At 42.2% G+C, this 18,146-nt stretch overlaps 1 protein-coding gene across 10 annotated transcripts in view; it reads left to right on the top strand.

Annotated features, from left to right (window-relative positions):
• Window positions 1–18,146, top strand: part of JAKMIP3 (Janus kinase and microtubule interacting protein 3) — a 189,065-nt gene that overhangs the window by 95,408 nt on the left and 75,511 nt on the right. For all 10 annotated transcript variants that reach the window (XM_074232144.1, XM_074232143.1, XM_074232142.1 and 7 more), the window contains exon 3: window positions 7,216–7,713. In XM_074232144.1, coding sequence (XP_074088245.1) covers window positions 7,216–7,713 — 498 coding nt within the window. The remainder of the gene's footprint in view (window positions 1–7,215; window positions 7,714–18,146) is intronic.

The raw sequence follows: 18,146 nt of genomic DNA, 5'->3' as shown, positions 1-18,146 counted from the left end.
ACTCTTGCTCAGTCCCCACAGCCTCCCCAGCCCTGCATTATGAGATGGATCCTCAAACAGCTACACATGACTGAGAAATTGGGAAAGCCTCTTGGGTCTAGGTTGGGCTGGGACCCTGACTCAGTCTCATCCTTTTCTTAACATTGCAGCTCAACCTTGAGACAAAACATTGAAAGAATACAGGACAAAGCATTTGTTATAGATTTACTGAATGCAGGCATTTTGCTAAGTATTGGGAGTACAAACACAAACAGATAAGTGCCTGGCCTAGGGGAGCTTCCACTCCAATAGGAGCAAGGGTCATGGGAGGAATTTATTGGATTAGGAAGTCACAGAGGTGATGGGGTGGGGTCATAGGGCATTTACTTTACATAGCTTTTCCAGGAACATGGTAGTGATTTGATTTGTGCTTCAAGGTAGAGGTGGGGGAAGGGGGGTTGGTGATGCAGGCAATCACATGGCCCATAGATAAAAGAACAGGTCATAGGAAGCCTCCTGGATCTGTTTTGGGTTCATTATGGAGACTCAGCTAGCAGGAGTTCAAGGACCCAGGGCAAGAGCTGGAAAGCCTGGTTTCAGTCAAGGATATTAAAAGGTTAAGACCCCTCCATCATGACAAGGATGGTGCTTGGCATCTGGAGACACTGGTTCTATGGGAGTTATCTATGGAACTTCAAAATGGTTCATTGTCATGAGTATTGGGTTTTGTGGTGTTTAAAAAGACACTATTGTGTGGTCCTCAGACCAGCTGCTGACAAGAGGGAGAGAGCTCTCCAGTGTCGCACAGCTGGACCCTAGAAGATACTGGTCTCCCTTGTCTCCACACCCAGGAGCAATCATTTTCTGCTTAGTTTGGAAGCAGGATCAACCCAATGAAACTTTGTCCATCTGAGTAGTGAACACAGGAGTTTTGGCACTCCTTCACCTTCTGCCCGAATTGTTTGAGTGAGTGAGGTTAGGAAGGTCCTGGGGAGACATAATTTGGAATAGGTTTTCTCATAGGAGAGAGAACTGGCAGGGGTCTCAGAAACCATAGATTCTAGTCTATTTTACTGTGCCCCAAGGAGGTAATTTGTTTCACCTGAGGAGATCATTGAGCCCAAGATGGCCTTTGAAGCACCTCCTTAAAGACTCAGGGGATGGAATGTGAGGAATATGTCTGTTCACTTTTGTTTACAATGAGGACAGAGAACATGGTTATTTACTGGATTCAAGGAAATAAAATCACAGAATCATGGAATGGAAGAATTTGAGAGTGGACATCAGCACAGCAGCCATATAATCCGCCTTAGACAGGAAGGGAATCCCACCCAGAATGTGTCTGATGAGGAATTGTTAAACCTCTGACTATTCTTTTTTTTAATTTATTTTTTAGAAAGATTTTATTTATTTTGAGTTTTACAATTTTTCCCCTCTAATCTTGCTTTCCTCCCCATCCCCCACAGAAGGCAGCCTGTTAGTCTTTCCATTGTTTCCATGGTATACATTGATCTAAGTTGAATGTGGAGAGAGAGAAATCATATCTTTAAGGAATAAAAATAAAGTGTGAGAGATAGCAAAATTACATAAGATGACAGTTTTTCCCCTTAAGTTAAAGGTAATAGTCTTTGATACAATTCTTTCTCTGATACAGATGGTATTCTCCATCACAGATACCCCATAATTGTCCCTGATTGTTACACTGATGGAATGAGTGAGTCCATCTTGGTTGATCACCACCCCCATGTTGCTGTTAGGGTGTACAATGTTCTGGTTCTGCTCATCTCGCTCAGCATCAGTTCATGCAAATCCCTCCAGGCTTTCCTGAATTTCCATCCCTCCTGGTTTCTAATAGAACAATAGTGTTCCATCAGATACATAGACCAGTTTGTTAAACCATTCCCCAGTTGATGGACATTTACTTGATTTCCAATTCTTTCCCACCACAAACAGAGCTGCTATGAACATTTTTGTACATGTGATGTTTTTAACTTTTTTCATCATCTCTTCAGGGTATAGACCCAGTAGTGGTATTGCTGGATCAAAGGGTGTGTACATTTTTATTGCCCTTTGGGCGTAATTCCAAATTGCTCTCCAGAAAGGCTGGATGAGTTCATAGCTCTGCCAACAATGTATTAGTGTCCTAGATTTCCTACATCCCTTCCAACATTGATCATTGTCCTTTCTGGTTATATTGGCCAGTCTGAGAGGTGTGAGGTGGTAACTCAGAGATGCTTTAATTGGCATTTCTCTAATAAGTAATGATTTAGAGCAATTTTTCTTATGACTATGGATTGCTTTGATTTCCTCATCTGTAAATTGCCTTTGCATATCCTTTGACCATTTATCAGTTGGAGAATGGCTTGTTTTTTGAAAATTTGACTCTGGCTATTCTTTTTTTTTTTTTTTTTTTAGGTTTTTGCAAGGCAAACAGGGTTAAGTGGCTTGCCCAAGGCCACACAGCTAAGTAATTATTAAGTGCCTGAGACTGGATTTGAACCCAGGTACTCCTGACTCCAGAGCTGGTGCTTTATCTACTACGACACCTAGCCGCCCCTACTCTGACTATTCTTGAAGAGGGCTTTCATGTCCCCATTGAGTCTCTGGGCTATGCATACCTAGTTCCTTCCATTGGTTATCATATGCTTTGGACTGAAGACCTCTCACCATCCTGGTTCTCTGTCCCCCACATTCCACCCCTCTTCCCCCTCATACACATATACTTAAGTTTATTAAAGTTCTTTTAAACCTTGAATCCCAGGGGCAGCTAGGTGGCACAGTGGATACAGCACCATCCCTGGAGTCAGGAGGACCTGAGTTTTTAAATCCAGTCTCAGGCACATAATAATTACTTAGCTGTGTGACCATGGGCAAGTCACTTAACCCCACTGCCTTGCAAAAATTAAAAAAACAAAACAAAACCGAAAAGCAAACTTTGAGTCCCAGGTCTAAGCACAAGACTGCAATGAGAGTGGAATCCAATGTAATAGTCATTTCCCTATTCATGGTAGCCTAAAATCAAATGAACATGTCTGGTGGCCATATCCTACCCAGGTGACTCACATGGAACTTGCAGTCCATTTGTTTTTCAGAACAGCCATAATTATCTAAGTTTCCTCTCTTGTGTTTTCATTGTTTTGGAATTCCAGGGTGGAAAACATCCTTCACCAATTTATATATTAGCAACAGACTTATTATTGATACTCTTAGAGAGTGTCTAGGCATCAAGACTTGCCTTATGGTCCCACAGCCAGTTGGGTCAAAGGTAGGGACATGGGCCCATGCCTTTCTGACTTCATAATAATCTTCTGTACACTTTGCTATGTGGCCTCTCACATAGGGATTTAAATGAACTATTTTGTTGATTCTCACAATTTGAAAGGGCTACATGAGACTAAAAGGGGGTTAAAGATAATATTCTGGCTCATTATACACTACCCTGAGCTGGGTTCAAGTCCTACCAGACAATACCACTTGTGTGCCCTTGGGTAGATCCTTCAAACTCTTGTTGCCTGTAGACAACTTAAAGAGAATCCACACAATGTCATATGCAAACACAGACATCTGAAGGACCTCACCATGCACAGGGGATCCTGCTTTGATCTGGATTCTGGATTTGACTCTGCCTCCCTAGGGTGGGGGGGGTGGAGTTACATCTTCTTGTTCTCTTCCAGGAAACTTTGAATTCTTTTTATGTTGTAATGAGAGATACTTTATTGTGAAGAGCATTTTGTTCTGTGGAATCAAATGCCTTTTTGCAGAAAAGAACAAAACAAAAATACTTCTATCCTTTACCTCTTTTGGTTAAGTAGAAATGGTAAAGAAGTGGTTCATTATTGAATTGTTCTTTGAAAGGCTGATTGTTCTTTACCAGTACCCTCATTGAGATGCCCCCAATTTCCAGCCAAAGGGCCATAACAATTACTCTCTGAAAGGTGGGTATACCCTAGATAGAAAGGTGGGCCTAGTGTCAGATGTCCTTGGGTTTCCTCATTTGCCTCTTTTGATATTGATAAGTCCCAAAGTTCCTTTTTTAAAAATACTATACAGGGGTGTGACAATGGAGTAGATAGAGCATTGAGCCTCATGGCAGGAAGATCTGAGGGGTAACTCTGACCTCAGATACTTAATGACCATGTGACCATGGCAAATTATTTAACCTCTCCCTGCCACACTTTCTTTATGTCTGCAATATGAATGATAAGAATAGTACCGATGTTGTGGGGATCAAGTGAGATATTTGCGCAATGTTGTATAAGCCTTACAATATCGTATGAATGGTCATTATGGTTATTGGTCTACAGGTTTGGTATCCACTTAAATATGTAGCACTCTACCAAGGTCAAGTTATATAACCAGACAAAATAGCTAGAAACATTCATATCTAGGAACAAAAATCAAGGATCGAAAGGGAAATAATAGGCAGAAAGGACTGAATGGAGATGAGCATCACCAGATTTCATGTTTTACCATGACACTATAAGCATCAAAATGTTTGGTTCAGGTTGAAAAAGGGAAACACTGATCAGCGAAACAGACTAGGGAAGCAAGATGCTGAAGTGCTCAAACCTGGTGATATTGTGTTTGAGAAAAGAAAGAATTACAGGCTCCTAGAGATGGGGGGTCTTGAGTTTATTAGTCACCAGCTAGTCATGTCAAACTGCTAGTCAAAATCAAAATCAGTTCCGCAAAAATTAGGAGTAAACAACTTACATTACATCTTACAATAAAATCCAAACAGATACATAGCTTAAATGTAAATGGTCCAGTCACAAAAAGATGGAGAATGGAATTGGGCAATTTTTACAAGTGTAAATGAGGGAGAATTCTTGGACAAGTCTTCTGAACAATTATCTCTGTTAAAAGTTTGAAATGCAATATTGAGGACAGTTTACAACATACAAAAACTAAGCTGTTCTGCAGCAACCAAGTAGATATAAGATAACAAGCAGTTTGCAAGAGAAGAGTTATAATAATGGACAGCATTCACAGGGTATGTTAAGGTTTGTGAAACATTCACATATGCTTTCTCTTGCAAATTAAAGACAAATTTGTAAAAAAAATGTTCCAAGTTACTAGCAATAAGTGATACAAACAATACATTCTTGAATCAATACTGAAGTTTTATCTCCCATCCATCAGACTGGCTAAGATAGCAAAAGACAAACAGGAGCAATGAGAGGAAAAACTTGGAAAACTAAGAGAGGCACATTAACAAACTGTAATTAGAATTATAAATGAGTTAAGTATTTTGGGAAAAAATGACAAAGTAATAAAATCATCACTCAACTTTATATCCCCTTAAATCTGGAGATCACACTCGTGGGTATAAACCCCAGAAAGGTGAAAGTGGGGACATGTTAATTTACCAAATTAATTTTTGGCATACATTTTGGTAGAAGTAAAGTGAATAAGAAAAAAGGAAAGTGAATGACTATGGATTGGGGAAAGGGTGACCAAATTGCACATGGATATAATAGAATAATGAGGATGAAGAATTCAGAGAAACTTAGGTAGGAAAGACTTATGTTTGCTGATTGATGGGAAACTGCAACTAAGGTAAGGAAATATGAAATCTCATAAGTGGTAATCCGAGAAAAACAAGGATATTAATTCTCTATCAACTATATTGTGCTTATTCTGTGCTAAGTGCTTTACAAATGTTCTCTTTCAAACTTACAAAATCCTGGCACGTAGTTACTGTTATTATCTCCATTTTGCCAATGAGGAAACTAAGGCAAAGAGAAGTGAAATGACTTGACCAGGGTCTTACAGGTAGCAAGTGTCTGGAGCCAGATTTGAATATGGGTTTTCCTGACTCCGTGTCCAGAGATGTATATTCAAAGCTACCTACCTGCTTTATCAAGGGAGTGACATATTGTGACAATAACAGAGAACAGTAATAGCTAGCCAGCATTTATATGATGCTTTAAGGTTTGCATAACGCCATGTAGCAATTTATTTGACCTTTGCAGCAACCCTGGGAACTAGAGGCTATTATGGTCCCCATTTTACAGATGATGAAACTGAGGCAGATAGAATTTAAGCAATTCTTCTAGCTAGCAAGTGACTTACTGGCTAGACAGCTGGTAAGTATCTGAGACAAGATTTGAACTTAGATCTTCTTTTCTCCACATCTAACTGCTTCTGAGCAAAACATGCCTCCTTCCTTTCAATGGTGAGGTAGAGGGCTTAGATAGAGAATGAGATGCACATGATAAAATATACCTACCAAGTTCCTTATTTTTCTCTACATCAGAGAAGCATTTTCCTAAGGTGGGAGGTCAACGTCACTCAATGTGGCTGCCCTGACCAGACCTCTAGACTTGCCGATGACACATTGGGGAAGAACATTGATCATAGAGGAGGGTGATCACAGTGAGGAAGGGCCATAAGACCATACTACAATAATTAGATAAATGAATTGAGGAGCTGAGCCTGAAGCAGGCTTAATGTGGACCATCTATCAGCAAAGTTAGAAGCAATGGGTAGATAGTGTAGAGAAGAGTTCAAATGTGTGTGAGGAAAATCTTCCTAATAATAAGAGCTATTGTATGAGAGTCACTTCCCAGGGTGAGTGTGTTCCTACACTATTCACCGTGGACTGGAACTAGGTGATCCCTGAGATCCTGCCCCAAATTAAGATATCATAATTTGTGGAATGGATCATCAGCTTGTTAGTGGTAGACTGAGGCCAAGATGCCTGGTCTCCTGACTCCTGGGCAGTATTCTTCATCCTCCACCATATATGTCCCTTTTGTTCACATAGTCTGATGGGAAATGTCTGCAGTAGGATGGTGGATGTGGATCTGAAATGGTGAAATTGACCCCCCCAGTGTGTACCCTTTGTCTCTTAGGAGAGCTCACCTATGCTCACGCCTGGGTTTGCTCTGACAGACGCAGTGCTGTCCATTCATTTATTCTCTTATCCCATGTGGCTTGTATCATGTATACCAAGCTACCAAGAAGCATCATTGAAACAAGTGCCTTGGAGCTGTCCATGGTGGCCTCAGGGACCACATTTCTTTGAGGAGTGGACATCCTCTCACTGAATTTCCCATGTCATGAATTGAAAGGGGGGAGGTTTCCCAATTCCTCTCATCTACCCCTGTGACTCTGCTCCTTTCCTCTGGGAAATGTCCTTCTTGGCAATGGGATGGGCAAAGGCCCCAGGCAAGGCTTCCCCTCTTCTTCTGAGCCGGTGGCCCTAATGCTGTCCTCCTCTTTCTTCTTCAGGTCAGTAAGGCGGAGCGGGAGAAAAACCAGGAGATTCGGCAGGTAAAGGAGCACGAGCAGCATAAGAACACGGTGTTGGTGACGGAGCTCAAGGCCAAGCTCCACGAAGAGAAGATGAAGGAGCTGCAGGCCGTCCGCGAGGCGCTCCTGAGGCAGCACGAGACCGAGCTGCTGCGGGTTATCCGCATCAAGGACAACGAGAACCAGCGGCTCCAGGCGCTGCTCAGCGCCCTCCGGGACAGCGCTCCCGACAAGGTCAAGACCGTCCTCATCTCCGAAGCCCGTGAGGAGGCCAAGAAGGGCTTTGAGTTCGAGAAGATTAAAATGCAACAAGAAATCTCCGAGCTCAAGGGCGCCAAGAAACAAGTAGAAGAAGCCCTCACCATGGTCATCCAGGCGGACAAGATCAAAGCGGCCGAGATCCGCAGTGTCTATCACCTGCACCAGGAGGAAATTTCCCGAATCAAGAGAGAGTGTGAAAGAGAGATCCGCAGGCTGGTATGTGGGCGACTCTTGGGCTCTTTGGGTGGGGGCAGCTTTTCCTTGCTTCTTTCCTCTAGCTCTCTCTGCTATGTGCATGGAATATGATCCTTTGGGTTTTGAAAACCATGGAGACGCAAGAGATGGCCGGAGAAGAGAAGATCCCTGTCGAAAACTAAGTCGTGTGCGGTCACCCACAGTTCAAGCATGGCCTTGGTTCTTTAGAAATGTGGAAAACTTAGGGTAACTTTCTCCCACCCCATTTCTGGGCCCCACATTTCTCCCACCAAATCTGACTAACCCCTTCCCATTTCTGGTTTTAGCTTGTCTGGAATCTTCAACCCTGGTATTTCCCAACAAAAGACCAAACAGCTTCAGAAAACCAGGAAATATATCCTATTTCTAAAATCATGGCTCTTTCTAAAGATAAAGGTTGTTCAATATCACAAGAAGTCCCATTTTGTCCAACTTAGAAACTGAGACTTTCCATTCAATTCAGCTGCATGGTTGATCCTCTAGATAAAACTAAACGTATGATTAATTAAAACAAATTTAAGGTAATGAAGTTTACAATTCTCTTGCATATGATGATGATGATGATGATGATTGCTCAATGTGATTTATAGTTATAAGTGAAGGAATTTTACAAAGCACTAAGAATTCAGCAAAATGGAGGCAGGAGAAATGTTGGATCACTGTCTTGAATAATTCTGGAATTTTGTTCTAGGTATTACACTACTTCTTCACTTATTGACATTTCAGAGGCACAACCATTCTATTGTTACTTTTGGACACTATATTGAAGGGCAAAGTGCCAGTGATTGGGGAAGGGAAATGCCCTGATCATTCTCATTTAAGATGAACCTGATCTAAAAAAATAAAAAAAAGATGAACCTAATCTGCTTCATGCCTTTGTGAGAAACTTGCATTAGACCTTTGAGCCATGTGCCTCTTTTAACCACTCAGCAATGGCACTGGACTTCAGGATCAGCCTTTATTAACCTTCACATTGCTGCTACAATCACAGGATAGACATCGTATCTGCTGGACAAAAACCCCCAGCTTTTTAAAAAATAAGTTTTAAGTGATAACTTTTTTTAATATCTCCACAATTTCCATCACCCTTCCATTCCCAGAAAGCCATTCCATATAGCAAACAATATAGATTTTTAAAGACAAATAAAAAAGGAGGAAAAAATTGTGTATAACTCATCAATACATTAAGAAAAAGGTCTGAAAACATTGCATAACACCAATGAATCTCCAATCGCTGCCAAAGGATTTTTTTCTTTGGAGAGGAGGGTTTTTCCTCATCTCTCATCTCATCATCTTATATCATCCACTTTTAATTTTTTGGGAGGTGATTGTCCATTCCACTTTTATTGCTGCCATTATGGTGAACATTGTTTTCTTGACTTTGCTTGCTGCAATCTGTATTAGTTCATATAGATCTTCTCATGCTTCTCTATATTCATCACATTTTTCCATTCTTACAGCACAGTATTATTCCATTGTATTCATGTGAGAAAATGTGTTTAGCCACTCTCCAGATGGTGGGCAAATACTTTGTTTCCAATTGTTTGCTATCACAAAGAGCACTGCTATAAAGATTTTGGAGTATATGGGGACATTCTTCTCATCAGTGGCTTTCTTGGGGAATAAACTCAGAAATAGTATTTCTGGGTCACAGAGTAGAAGCATTTTAGTCACTTTATTTGCATAATTACAAATTGTTTCCCCAAATGGTTGTACCATTGTATAGCGCTATCAATAATGTATTAGTGTGCTTATCATTCTCCAACTCCTCCAGCATTGACCATTGTCATTTTTTCTCTGTCAATTTTCAGTGTATGAGGTGCAACCTCAGAGTTATTATTTGCATTACTCTTATGATGGGTGATTTGGAACATTTTTTTCATGTGGTTGCAAATACTTTGCAATTCTTTTAAGAACTATAAGTTCATATCTTTTAGCTATTTATCTTTTATGGAATGGCTGTCAGTCTTTTATATATTTATTAGTTGTTTCTATATCTTGCATTCCAAAACCACATCAGAGAAATTTGATACAAGAATTTTTCCTCATGCAACCACTTCCTTTCTTAAACTAGACACATTCATTCAACCTCTGTAGAAGCCTTTCAGTTTCATGCAGTTAAAGTCATCTATTTTATCTCCTCTGAATGATGGATGCTATCTCATTTGGGTAAGAATAGTAATAGGAAACACAGCTAAGAGGAATAATGGAAGGAGCCTGTAGTCAGGAAGACCTAAGTTCGAACTGAGCCTCAGGCATATCTTGGCTGTATGATTCTGGGCAAGAAGCTTCACCTTTTTTCTGCCTCAGTTTCCTAATCTGTAAAATGAGGATCCTAATAGCAACTATCTCCCAGAGTGGTTATGAGGATCAAATAAGATCTATCTGCAAAGTGCTTAGTATAATGCCTGTCACACAGTAGGTGCTCTATAAATGTTAGCTTTATTTGTTTAATAGTAATAGTAGCAGCAGCATTAACTAGAGTAGTAATAATAGTCATTTTAGCAGCAGCAGCAGGAGTGTCTGGGACAGGAGCTTAGACCTTCCTGACTCCGGGTCCAACATGCCCCCTAGTGGCCACGCTGAAAATAGCTTCTAGCTACAACCAATAGGTTTTGTGTGTAGAAGATTCACCTACATTAAGAAAATGTTCTCCAGGAAAAGGAGAGCAAACCTATGTCAGGGAGACATAATGCCTGAGAGCTGTGACTGCAAGAATACCACAAGGGCCTTCAGCATTTTTACCATAAGTAGTGCTGTAAGCTGAGTCACAGGAAATGCTGCCTCCTTGGACCTGAAAAAATTGAAAAGATTGTAGGATTGAGAGTCAGAAAGTCTGGGTTCAAGCCCCAGCTCTTCCACTTCCTGTGTGACCCTGGGCAAATAGTTCCCCTTCTCTGAGACTTTCTTTAATCCCCTGTAAAATGGGGATGATCAAACTGCTACTACCTACCTATAACAAAGTAGACACGAGGAAAGTCTTTTCAAATGTCAAGGTGATTTTTTAAATGACAGTAGTGAGCTTTGATTATGATATGGATGAGGAAATGAAGGACAGAGAGGGAGATGCCTTGAAGTGGAACCATTGTTCCAGTTCCAATCCAATCCAGTCAAATCTTTGCCTTGATCACTACTTGAGGCTACCTTTCCTGAAGTTTTCAGTACCTTCTTTTAACCCCGGACCAAAGCTCTGAGCTTCCATAGATGAGGGTCAATCCTGGGACTGAAGGCTCTTTTAGCATGAGCCATCTCATTCTTCTCTGCTTTCACCAGAGACTTCAGAACTTGAGACGTTGTTTTGATCTTCTTCACTAATAAAGGACAAGAACCAACCAACCGACCAACCAACCAACAGAGAAGGGCTAAAGGAAGGCTCATTAGACCCTGGGCTAGCCCTCAGGCTAAAAACATAACAGATTTAGGACTTTGTTTTCACCTTCTAGAAAAGCACATAGTTTCACAGATTTAGGAGAGGACGAGATTGTAGAGGTAAAGTCCCTTGCTTTGTAGTTGAGAAAATGAACGCCGAGAGAGGAAGAGCAAAACTCAGGTGAGACTCATCCTCTCATTCCAAATCTAGCCCTCTTTCCTCTGGGCTGTATCTTGATTCCTCTCTCTTAAGCCTTTGTTATCCTCTGGGACCTTTACTGATTATAGTTCTCCCATTGGAAGAAAGTTCTCAGTGTCTCTCTATGATGGACCCTTTCCTCCTCACATCCAGTTGTATTTTATATGCAAGAAAGAAATGTGACTGTGGGTCCTTGGGTAAACCATTTAACTATGACTGTCCCTCAGGACTCTGTCCTGGACCCTCTTTTCCTCTATACTACCTTTCTTGGTGATCTCAGCAGTTTCCATCTCTATGTTAATTTTTTCTACAAATCCCCCCAAATTTATATCTCCAGGTGTCTTTCAGATATCTTAAACCAATATATCCAAAATAGAGCTCATTATCTTTCTCCCTAAGTCTTCACCTTCTTCCCTTCCCTATCATAGTACTGGGTGCCACCATCCCCCACTTCCTCAGGGTCACAAGCTAGTTGTCTTTCTGGACCCTCATTACCATTCGTCATGTCCAAGATGGTGCCAAGGCCTGTCCATTTCACCATTGCAACTTCTCTAAAATATTCCCCCTTCTCTCCTCTGACACTACTACTGTTCTAGTGCAGGTTCTCCTCACCTCACACCTGAACTATTGGAATATTGTTTTGGGGATCTGCCTGCCCCACTCCATTCCATACTTCATTCAGTTACTAAAATGATTTCCCTCAAATCTAGGCCCAATTATCTCACATTCAAGAAACTCCAGTATCCCACTAATCATCTCTAGGATCAAATATAAAAACTCTGTTTTGGGCATTCAAAGTCCTTCTTAACTATGCCAGCCTTTGTATATACTACTCCCTAATAGGCACTCTTGCTGGCCTCCTGATTGCTTCTAGAACAAGACATTTCACCTGTCGGCTCTCAGCATTTTCCCTGACTGTTCCCCATGCCTGAGATGTTCCCCCCCCTTTGCCTTTTTTTGACAGCTTAAATCCCATTTCCCCCAATCCCTCTGAATTCCTGTGCCGCACTTATTTTAAATATTCCCATTAATCTTGTATTGAATTTGTTTGTATATATTTGGTTGCTTGTTGTCTTGTTGTCTTCTCCATTACAGAGACATGGACAGTCTTTTGCCTCTTTTGTTATCCCAAGCACTCGGCACAAGTAGGAGCATAATAAATGCTTATTAGTTGAGCGTGCTTGAGCTTCTCCATCTGTAAATTTCAAGTATCAGACAGCTGTTCTCTGGGGTCTATTCCAACTCTAGTCATGATTCTAGATTTTGAGGTCCAGTTCACAATCACTGAAGCATTGAATTCCATTAAATCACCATTGACCCATTATAGTCCTATGTGAGAACACCTTTATCTGGCATTCATGAACTTGGCTCATTTAAAACATTCCTTGCCCTGCCACATCTCCATTTCAGGGCAGATTTCTGTATGTATTTTATTTTATGTTCCCAGTCCAAGCAAAACCAAGTTTCAACATTCACTTTAAAACCTTGAATTCTCAATTCTTTCCTCTCCTCCCTTGCCAATCTCAAAGCAGATTTTAACGTGAAGCTTTAATCTGATGCGCAAGAAGAGAAGGTTCTCTTGGGGTCTGACCGCTTCTTCTGGACCATTGCTGACTGCTCTTAACTGGCCTAGGATGACAATTCTGTCTTCCATCAGTCATTCCAGAATCTGGGATCTTTTGGCTACATTCTGTCTCTCTTCTTTCTCCCTTGCATAGTCTGGCCCCATGCTTGGTACACACTTCGTGCTTGTTACTCTCTAAGAATGCTGAGCTCCTTTCTAGCTTTGATTCTATAGCCACCTCCTGGGGAAGCCTGACCTGAACCCTGGAGCTGCCTAGGCTCCTGGCCTCCTCAAATTATCCTGCCTTGCTTGACCCCAATACAAGCTGTGTGGTGGTTTTGGATGTGTCTTTGTGTCTCTGTGTCCCCTACCCTTGCCCAAATCACTGCCCATCAGAGACCCCTGATAAATGGGAAATTAGATTTAAAATTTGGGTACCCAGAAGAGAAGTGTTTCTCTACCTGTCAGCCATGTTCCTTTGGGGAATGGCGGTCATTGTCTGTCTCTGGGTTACTAATTGCTGCATGAAGCTGTCTGAGTCTCAAATTCTGGTGCTCTGGAACTCCTCAAAAGGTCCCAGGAAATTCTGACACTGGAGACATGTTTCATCAGATGAGTCATTAGAAACAATCTAGTTTTTCATCCTCTTCAACACCCCTCTGCTACTGACTTTATGATGATGAAGATGGAAGAATGTCTGCATAGAGAGAGCAAAGTATCAACTTAAGCAGAGCTCTTGCTTCTCCAAACTCACCATCTTTCAGGCTCACGGCTTCTTTGAGGCAGACAGTTACAGGCACAGGAAGAACACTTCACAGACTGGACTTAGTGGAGCAAGATGGGATGTCCCTTTAAAAATCATTTTCATTAATTAAATAAAATTAATCAAGATTAATTTTTACCCTCTGATGGAAATTGCTGACAATTGTACTCTAATATGATAACTTGAAGAAGGAAAGATCTTTCTTATTACCTATTTTTTTTAAAAAAATATATTATTTTCCCTATTACATGTGAACGATTTATAGCATTTTAAAAAAATTAAGTTCTAAGTTCTCTCCATCTCTCATTCCCTCCCTTTCTCTCTCTTCTTCCATCTCTTTGATATAGGTTCTACATATATGATCATGTAAAATGCATTTCTGATCTAATTACCTATTTCCTGGTCTTCATGAGGCCACGACCCTTTATTTCCAGGTGGCTCAGAGTCATCCCTTTGTAGGGCTGACTCTTCTGGTCTAGGCTTCAGGGAGCCCTTCAGGACTGATGCGGCCACCACTAACAAGGTCTGTTGGTTCTGCCCTCTCAGCAGCTGGCCCTGGGCTGAGTGACTTGGGGTTGGATTTCTACAATCGTAAACCACTTGTCAGTTGACTGGACCCATTGCTAGATGCACTTTCTTCCCTCCCCTCCTCTGCCATTTTGCTTCTAATCTGCTGACATTTGGGTGATGGAATGACCTTGGGTGAGCCATTGACCCTCTAGCTGAGCCTCGGTTTTTTCATAGTCTTATGGGAAGAATATATGTAGAATATTGTTATTCCAACTTCCCAAGTCTATAACAAGAGTCAGATCAGATAATGTGTATAAGACACATGTGTGTAAAACTTGGCTAGCACCAAAGGGTCACCATAAACACGACTGAGGTTTATCATTGTTTTTTCATCATCATCATTATCATCATCATCTTCTTCTTCTTCCTCTTTTTCTTTTCTTCTCTTTGTCTTCTTGCTTTTTCTTCTCTTCTTTGTCTTCCTCCTCCTCTTCTTCTTGAGGATCACAACAGTCTAGGAAGCTGGATTTGAACCAAAACCTCTCTTTTCTAGCACATCGAGTGCTCCTTCCCCATTTCTAAGCACTGATTGTGGTGGGACTCCCTGCCCACTAAAGCCCAGCTCCCCTCAGTGGAGTTGTGCTCAGTTTTCAGTCCAATGATCCATCCCAGGACTTCCCATCTGCCCTCCCCCCATGGCCCTGGAAGAGCTCTGACCTGCTGGGTGTTTTCTGAGCCTGACTGTATTGTACAAGGTCAAGGACCATGCTGGAATAGTGGGACCCACTCTAAAGAACCCCAATTCCAGGAGACATCAAACAGTCAAATTGGATGGTTTGAGTGGAGAAAACAAAGCTCAGTCTTTTCAAGTGGGTAAGGGATGGATGGCTAATGATCAGTTCCAGCTCTGTGTGCTCCTTACCTGTCCACTGTTCATGTACATACTCATTCATACACATGCATGTGCACATACATTCCCACATGCATGCTCACCCAGCTCCCTTGCATCCCAGGACCACCCTCACATTCCAGGAGAGCAAGCTCAGGCTCCCATGGGGAAGGTCACCCAGCAGGGAGACATCTAAGCCAAGCTTGAGCTCTAGGTCCAGCCACCTTGCCCAGACATCCAGAGAGGGGCTGCTATGCCCAGGGGCACACTGGGGCTGTAGCTTTGGCAAATAAAAACAATTATAATAACATTTGAAACAAGCTTTGGGCTGGACTAAGGGATTAAGTGGAAAAATCAGCTGGGAATGCTGTCCCTTCTTTTGAATGTCTTCTGGGAAAGTTTAGCTGGAGCACTTGCCAGTGGAAAAGGGGGTGCTGCCAGGCAGAGAAGGTGCCAAATGAGTCTAGGACACTGGGGCAGGCAAGACTCATCTCCAGCCCTGCTCCTGCTCCTTCCTTCCTCACTGACCTTAGGAAGGCCCCTTCCTCTCTGTGCCTCAGTGTCCTCATCTGAAGAATGAGGCATTCCTTTGACCAGCTCTCCTCAATCAGCATCCTTTGAGTCCATCTGATTGCTCCCAAGATGAAGTCTGGATACTGCCCTTTCTTCTCGATATTCCTAGGCATCTCTCATCCCTTCAGCACGTTCCAGGTGACCTCATGGCTGGCATCCCTAATGGGACTCAGTGCCCCATGGTCAAAGAAGGAGGCATGATTAAGAGGCAATGAGGTGACCTGGTGGGAGAACCTGGGCTTGGTGTCAGCAAAATTGGAGTCAGCTTGGATTCAAATTCTGCCCCTTCTACTTCCTAGTATTTCTACTCTGGATTAGTCCCTCCCTCCTCTGGGCATCCCTTTCTTCATCCATAATCTGAGAGTACTCTCAGTATAGTGTTGGGAGCCTAAGAGACTAAACTCGGCCTCTGGGCCATCACACATTTAGTCTCTATCAGTGACAGGCATTTGTTGCTATTTGGCTTCCATGAGGATGAAAGAACTGGGTGGCTGCCACCTCATGAGGCTGTGCTTCTTGGCTGTCCCCTAGAGTGCTCAGAATAACTCACATCTACAGAGAATTTGGTTTGCTGAGATTCTTTCAATAGCCTAGAGGATGCCCCCCAATGCTTGCTCCCACTTCTGAGGAATGACATTGATAAGCTGAAGAGGGTTAGACTAAGAAATGCCCTGGACCTTATTCCACCATGGGCAGCTGAGGCCCAGCCTGTGTGCAGGTGTAGCCTGAAGACCTCAGGGATCTAACTGCCCTCAGGTACTTACAAAGATCAAGGACTCACATCATCCAGGCTCATCTCCAGTCATCGTAGTCCATTTCTGACTGCTGAGGAAAGAGTGAGGCTGGTGACTTAGCCCAGCATCCCCTCATTGAAATCCAATTCACTTGCTCGTCATGGCATCATGGAAGGACAAACAGCACAAGGGGCCACATGAAAGTACTTAGGTTCTGGACCCATGGGAAGTGGGGCCCTTGTAGACCGTCTCCTCTGGGAGTGCTGAGCTTGGCTGGAAGGCATGAATTTTTCATCCATAGACTGTCTCTAGTTCTAAAGTCCAGAGCAACTGTCATTCATCCAGATCCACTTAGCTGCATAAGGAAAATACTAAATGGCCTGGATATTACCAGCTGAGCCAGTCTTTCCATGGGGCTGCATTTTCTCTGCTCTACTGGTTCTATGGTTTTCTATCTGTAGACAGATGGAGTAACTATCTAGAATGTTATTAGCCCTTCCTATGCCTATTTCTAGACTTTAATGTGCATCTGGAAGGTGGTCTGGGCCATGGACTCCTGGGAAAGGGAGGAATGGGGATGATGTCAAAGCATCCACTGACTACTTGAGGTATGCCTGTCTAATTCACATGCCAATAAAACACAAAAATGCAGCCTGCCTCTGCTGTCAGGAGTCCTGGAAGGCCAACAAATTATAAGCAAATGGAAACCCCAACTTTCTAATTAAAAAAAAAAAGAGAGAATGATTCATAAAGACCTTTCCTCTACCCCAGCTGTTGAAAGACCCAGTTACAGCAGGATACCACCTTCTATCAGCAATTAAAACAACATAAAGAGATCGTTATACACATCAAATTCAACCCTTCAACTCCCCCATTTGCCACATGAGAGGCAGCCTATTGAGCCAGCTGACATTCCTCCAAACTGGCTTCTACTTCACCAGTGATTTAGATCAACCAGAAGGCAATGAGGTATATGAGAGGGACCTGATTCTTAAAGTCAAGAGAAAAAAATGAAGACCCAACCTACCTTTAGGTTCACAACTGACCCTTAGGTCAGTTTTCCTGTGGATTTCTAGGAATCTGAATGTAGGACTATAGATTTAGGGCAGAAAGTGACCTTAGGAGCCACATAATGCCATCCATTCATTTTATAAATGAGGGAGTTGCCATGGATATAATTAGCAAGAGCCAGATCTGGGCTTTAAACTCATGGTGTCTGCCCCAAAGCCAACACTAGTCCCTCTGTAAAAACCGGTTTATCCACTATCTGGATGGTCTTGGACTCATAACCTTTGAGGGTCAGTCTAATAGGCTTTATTTTCCACATATAACTGATGTTGAAAGAAAATCTTTTGGGGTGGCTAGGTGGCATAGTGGATAAAGCACTGGCCCTGGAGTCAGGAGTACCTGGGTTCAAATCTGGTCTCAGACACTTAATAATTACCTAGCTGTGTGGCCTTGGGCAAGCCACTTAACCCTGTTTGCCTTGCAAAAATCTAAAAAAAAAATCTTTCAAGTGTTCTCACCAATCATTCTCTTAACAACTTTATATTAAGCACCTACTGTGTACCAATCTTTATACTAAGCACTGGGGATGCAAAGAAAGGCAAAAGACAATCTCTTCTATCAAGGAGCTTGTGGCAGAGACAACAAGAAAATAGAAAAGTTCAGTCTAAAATGAACCAATGTAAGGAAAACATCAAGCAAAGTTCTTCTTGAGAGAGAAGAGACTTTTGCAGAGACTTAATCTACCTAGAAATTTGTCTCCTCATGGTCTCAGGCACTCATAGGGTCAGAGAAAATGTCATTGAGAA

Source organism: Macrotis lagotis, chromosome 4, assembly GCF_037893015.1.
Source record: "Macrotis lagotis isolate mMagLag1 chromosome 4, bilby.v1.9.chrom.fasta, whole genome shotgun sequence".
In the NCBI taxonomy this organism is placed as follows: Eukaryota; Metazoa; Chordata; class Mammalia; order Peramelemorphia; family Peramelidae; genus Macrotis; species Macrotis lagotis.
This window is presented reverse-complemented; position numbering and strand designations above follow the sequence as displayed.